General features: G+C 67.7%; 1 protein-coding gene across 1 annotated transcript in view; it reads left to right on the top strand.

Annotated features, from left to right (window-relative positions):
* The window catches only part of CHLNCDRAFT_138052 (hypothetical protein), a gene marked incomplete at both ends in the record, with an annotated part of 5763 nt that extends 697 nt beyond the window's left edge, over window positions 1–5066 (top strand). Inside the window, 17 exons of the mRNA XM_005851504.1 lie at window positions 134–280; window positions 390–433; window positions 624–700; window positions 825–913; window positions 1138–1210; window positions 1324–1396; window positions 1585–1684; window positions 1876–1918; window positions 2098–2182; window positions 2410–2592; window positions 2803–3004; window positions 3133–3203; window positions 3960–4156; window positions 4277–4348; window positions 4480–4515; window positions 4652–4885; window positions 5053–5066. Coding sequence (XP_005851566.1) covers window positions 134–280; window positions 390–433; window positions 624–700; window positions 825–913; window positions 1138–1210; window positions 1324–1396; window positions 1585–1684; window positions 1876–1918; window positions 2098–2182; window positions 2410–2592; window positions 2803–3004; window positions 3133–3203; window positions 3960–4156; window positions 4277–4348; window positions 4480–4515; window positions 4652–4885; window positions 5053–5066 — 1740 coding nt within the window. The remainder of the gene's footprint in view (window positions 1–133; window positions 281–389; window positions 434–623; window positions 701–824; window positions 914–1137; window positions 1211–1323; window positions 1397–1584; window positions 1685–1875; window positions 1919–2097; window positions 2183–2409; window positions 2593–2802; window positions 3005–3132; window positions 3204–3959; window positions 4157–4276; window positions 4349–4479; window positions 4516–4651; window positions 4886–5052) is intronic.
* Window positions 5067–5502: the final 436 nt, after the last annotated feature.

The raw sequence follows: 5502 nt of genomic DNA, 5'->3' as shown, positions 1-5502 counted from the left end.
TGGCGCCTGGGCCGGTGCACATGTGGCCCATGAGCAGCCAGGTGCGTGTTGCACGCCACCACAGCGTGGCATGTCCCCCTCAGAATCAACGTCAGCACCGCCCGCCATCCCTCCCACCCATTCCGCGGCGCAGTCGCTGCTGCAAGCGGTGGGCGTGGGCGCCCGGCGCTCGCTGCCGGCCGCCGCCACCATCAACTGGGTGCTCAAGGATGGGCTGGGGCGGCTGGGGCGCCTCACGGTGGCCACGCGCTTCGGGGAGTCGTTTGACTCAGACCTCAAGGTGGGGGCCCAGCCCTGGGCACGTGTGGGGTGGGGGGTGGATGTGGTGCGGGTGCGCATGCATGGCGTGGCATGGGATGGTGCCAACCGGTCCTTCTCCTGTACCGCAGCGCTTCCGCTACGCCACCAGCATCATCTATGCGGTCAGCCTCAGGTGCGGCGGGATGGGAAGGGAGGGCGGCTGGGACAGCCTGCTCCGCACCTGCTGCCGCTCCGCGCCTGCTGCCGTGGCGGGGACGGGACGTGCCGCCGCCGAGCGCTCGTGCCATGCATGCCGCCTGCCGCCTGCGCCATGCCAACAGGCGTCGTGTGTGCGCCCGCTGGCCCCTGGGCCCCGCCCGCAGCTTGGAGTTCCTGACGCCGCTGGCGCCACAGCACTTCCTGGTCATGGCCAGCCTGGCAAACGTGGGGAAGAGCATCGGTGGGTGGAAATTGGCTGGGATAGGGTCGCACCTGGCGCCGCTGTTTGTCGCGTGTGCGTGCCTGCACTGCTGGCTGCCACCTGCTCACGCTCCTTCGCCTCCACTGCCCCCGGCTGGCCGCAGGCCTCACCACCTTCATCGCCACGCAGCCCGCCTTCCACCGCAGCTTCTGCCTGCGGGAGAACCTGGCTGACATCTCGGCAAAGACACAGGTGGGCTTGGCGAGGTGTTGGGGTGGGGCGGGGCGGTTGAGGCGGCTGGCGGGGAGCCTGGGGAGCGGCGAGGCAGGGCAGGGCGGCGCACCATTGCCCCCCGGCCCGCCCCTGCTGGTCGGCTGGCCGGTGGACACGGAGCGCACGGCTGCAGGTGCTGAGCCCATCTTCGCCGCTGTTGCCGCCGCCGCCGCCGCTGCCGCCCCGCCGCCGTCTTGCCGCAGGCGCAGCAAATGGTGATGGACAACATAGGGCTGGCGGCCGCGGTGGGCCTCACTTACCTCTGCAGGCACACAGGTGGGGGGTGGCCAGCGCCACGCGCCGCCCTGGCACCCTGCGCTTGCTGCTCGCCGCGCCTCCGCTGGGCTGGCTGCTGAGGCGCGGGCCCTGCCGTGGGCGCCTACCTGCAGAGGCGGCGCGGCGCGCTCTTCCTCTGGTCATGTTCCCGCTGCTGGCGGCGGGCGACCTGTGGGCCATCTATAGGTGGGGGTGTGGATGGCGGCTGGGCGGCCCCGGGGCAGGGGAGCTGGCTGGAGGAGCGGTCCGCAGCGGATGGGAAGTGGGAAGGGCGGCAGGGCCGGGCAGCGCCCGGAGAGGGAGAGCAGGATGCGGCCCGCTGCGCGTCGTGGAGCCAACCGCCGCCCGCCCTGCCTCTCGCCGTGCCCCTGCAGCGAGCTGCGCTCCATCCACCTGCGCACCCTGAACAAGGAGCGGGCTGAGATCATTGCGCAGCACTGGCTGCGAGAGGGGCGCGTGCCCTCGCCGCGCCAGGTGCGCGCAGCTGCTGCCTGCGCAGCTGCTGCCCGGGCAGCTGCTGGCATTCGCGTGTGCCAGGCCGCCGGCTGCCACCCCGCCGTGCCATCTGCCTGCTCGCCTGCTGCCCCTTCTGGCGGCTCTGGTCGGCTTGGGCGCTCATCCTGTCCCGTGTGGCACCCCGCCCGCCTACCCGCCTGCGCCTGCAGGTCAGCGAGGAGGAGCGCTTTGTGCTGCCGCCTCACATCGAGGGTGAGGCGCAGGCGCCGCGCCATGTGCGGCTTCCGCTCATGGGCGGCCGCGCGAGTACCATCGCTCCCCTGCACAGGGCTGGCAGTTGGGCAGCGAGGCTCCCTGGCCCGCCGGCCTGCCCGCCTGCCCGCCCGCCTGAGCTGCGCCTGCGCTGCCTGCGCCGTGCTCGTGTGCTGCAGTGGGGCGCATGCCGCTCACCATCAGCTCGCTGGACCAAGCGGTGCAGAGCAGCCAGGACCTGCAGCTGCTGGAGCAGCAGGACAGGTGGGTGGGTGGGTGGGTGGAGCGGCAGGGATGGGGTGCGTGTCGCCCACGCCCGCGCAGGTGGCCTGTGCCTCAGCACCAGCGGCGGCAGCAGGGCCACGCGCAGCGGCCCGCCTGGGCAGGCTACCCGGGAGCGGGCCAGCCCTGGGCGCGTGTTGCCAAGGTGCTGTGACTGTTGCCGCGATGCATCCACCGCGGGTGCTGTGCCTGCTGCTGTGCTGCCGCAGGGGCGACCATTACTTCCTGACCTTCACCTCTCCTGGAGGCTCAAGCAGCAGCCCTAGCAGCAGCAGCAGCAGCAGCGACGGCAGCGGCCCGGCAGGCAGGGGTCGGCGAGGGCTGCTGCCGCCGCCGCTGCCGCTGCCTTGGCAGTTGGGGCGGCACGCCGGCAGCGTGCGTGTCTGCCTGAGGTGAGCCGCCGCTGGGGGCGATGCTGCGCTTGTCCTAGCCTTTGGAGCTGTTGCTGGCCTCCTGCACTCCTCCTCCGGCCGCTCATCCTGTGCTGGCAGCATCTTGGGACTGCACGTGAGCCCCGCGTCCCCCACCATCACATGCTGGTGATGGCCTCAGCTCCCCACCATGCCGCCACTTGCTGCCACCCGCTCCACCCCGCCTCGCAGGCAGGACGCCGCAGAGCCGGACATAGTACAGGCGGTGCTGCAGGCAGCCTACTTGCGGCAGCTGTTGGGCGTGCCGCCTGCAGGCAGCAGGCACCCAGTGGCGTCCGCGGCTGACGACAGGGGCAGCGCAGTGGACGTGCAGCAGGCAGTCACCGACAGCGGCAGCAAAGCCCGCGGCAGCCTGAAGCCGTTCATCTCCCAGGTGAGCCCTTGCTCCCTTCACTCCACTAATTGTTGGGGTGGGGCAGCCCTCCCCGTGATGATGCAGCTGTCTTGGTGCATGCACGCACTGCTGAGCACAACCACGGTGCCTGCTCTTCCCGCCTGCAGTTGCAGGAGCAGGGCTGGCAGCTGGCGCCCTTCATGCTGAGCAGCACCGAGAAGCAGCGATACCTGAGGTTGTGAGGCGGCGCTGGAGCGGTCCACGCCAAAGCGATCCAGCTCCCGCCCCCCCCAACTCAGCTGGCAGCATGACCCTCGACTCCCAGTTTTGCAGTTTTGACCACAGCTTCCCACCCACCTCTCCATCCAGCGCTTGCCGACTGTTTGCGGGCGGCAAAGGCTGCCCATCTGGCCGCCAGCCCCATCTGGCCACCAGCCCATTGATGACTGCGAAAAGCTGTCTATGGACATAACTGGGGCTTGCGGACGTGTTCATGGCTTCTCAGCGGGGGCCGAATGTGTTGTGATGATGTGAATGGCGGTCCTGATATGTGACAGCGGCGGGCCGCCCCTGTTTCTAGTTTCCTGGGTATCGTGTTAATTGCTGTCTAGCAGCTGGGCAGTGTTATCTGCGTGCGCTCGCAGGCATGTGGCCACTCGCGTTGTTGATGGGCGTGCTCCTGTCCTGCACCACGGCGGCTGCAGCGCGGCGCGCATTCATCAACAAGCCTCCCCTGAAACCACACTGCATGTGAGCTCCGCCGGGGAAAGTGGGGGCGCGGGACTCTGGGACGCCGTCGCCACCTCCCAGGGCGGCACACAGCCGCGACTTGCACTCACAGCGCGCGGGCCCAGCGCACCCTGCTGGCGGGGTAGCAGCTGCTGAGGGAGCCTGTAGCCAGTGCGCCGACGACCACCGGCTGCGCCCTCACCGCCTGCCCTGCCTCCTGTTCACCGCCTTCCGTGCCTGCTGTTGTTTATTCTTTTTTCTGCAGCTGGACTGGATTGATTTACACTCCATATGTCCCCCGAGGCGACATCGACGCCGACGACCTCCTGGTGCAGATCCCCAAGAACTGCAGCGACAAGCTGCTGAGCGACAAGCTGAAGCGGCGCTGCAATGCATGCGCCAGCCGCACGACACTCAAGTCGTGCCTAGCAACAAATGCCCAGACGTGGCATCAAAGCAAAGGTGTGCATTGCCCCTGGCTGCCAGCCTATTGGCTGCACTTGTGGCAAGCGGCGCCGCCACCGCCGCTGGTGCTGGTGCTGGGATGACAAGACGCCGCTGCCGTTGCTGCCGCGCCCGTAGACATTGAGTCGTGCACGTGGGTGTCCTATAATGCGCGGCACGAGACGGTGCGAGAACTCAACTTCACGCTAGGTGAGAGTCTGCTCCCGCTCCTCTGTGTGGTACGCACCTGGCAGCGCACGCCACACGCTGGCTTGACACCTCTCTGCGGGAGGCTGCGCCGCCAGCGAGCTCTTTGTCCTGGCCTGTCTGCCTGACCGCAGGCGTCAACTTTCCAAACTACTACATCTCACGAACAGGTGAGTAATACACCATGAAAGACCATGAGATAGAGAATGGCATTGGGCAGAAGGAAGTGCACATCTGTGTCGAGCATTGCTGCAAGAGGCACCTATCTGTGCCAAGCGTTGCCTGACTGCCCGGCCTGCGACGCAGACCCTCGCATCTGTGCCGTCACACGCGAGTACACAGTTGAGAGCGGCCCAGAATATACGGCATCTTATTTCACCAGCTTTGGGGATGTCGTGCGGGACGATGGCACGGATCTGCCCTGGGGCTTGCGCCCAGAGGCAGGCTGCGCCGTCAAGTGGCCCGAGACCAAGTGCCGGCTCAAGTTCTACCAGACACCTAACATCTCGGTGGCCGTGTCCCAGCGAGACATGCTTGCTTGTGTGGGCTTACAGTCTGGTTTCAGCAAGAACAAGCTTGCAGCACAGACTTTGTTGTTCGAGCAAGGAGGGATGAAGCAGTAGAACAACAGGCAGGACAGGCCAACTGACAGGTCACCGAGCGTTTAGTGTGTGAGCGGGCAGGCAGTACTGCATGTCGTGGAGCAGGTGTGGTGCGGTAAGAGCAAAGGGGGTGGACATGAGAGTGGGGGTTCAGGGCGGGACTGCAGGCAGCGCAACGGTGGCGGTCAGCCAGCGCTGGTGACAGGCGGCAGCAAAGGCGGCGAGGCGGCACGGTTTCTGGCGGAGGAAGCGGTGGGGAGGATGGGGCTCAGCAAACAGGTCAGGAAAGTTGAGGCGCAGCGGGGCGTAAAGGGGGCAGGTGAGCAGCATGTGGGGGGCATCTTCAATGCCGTCGTGGCAGTGGGGGCAGACTCGCTGCTCTCGGGGGCGCCGCGTCCAGCGGCCGGTCTCTTCCGCGCCCCAATGCGACCCGGTGCGCAGCTGCGCCAGCGCCTCGCGGTCCTGCCGACGCCGTACTGCATCCAGGTAGGTCTCGCGCTGCCCAAACATGGCGGGCGCCAGGTTGAGGGCGCCCACCACGTTGTGCACATAGTG

This window comes from Chlorella variabilis (genome assembly GCF_000147415.1).
Source record: "Chlorella variabilis unplaced genomic scaffold CHLNCscaffold_2, whole genome shotgun sequence".
Classification (NCBI taxonomy): Eukaryota; Viridiplantae; Chlorophyta; class Trebouxiophyceae; order Chlorellales; family Chlorellaceae; genus Chlorella; species Chlorella variabilis.
Note: the sequence above shows the minus strand (reverse complement) of the source record. Positions and strands in the feature narration are given on the sequence as shown.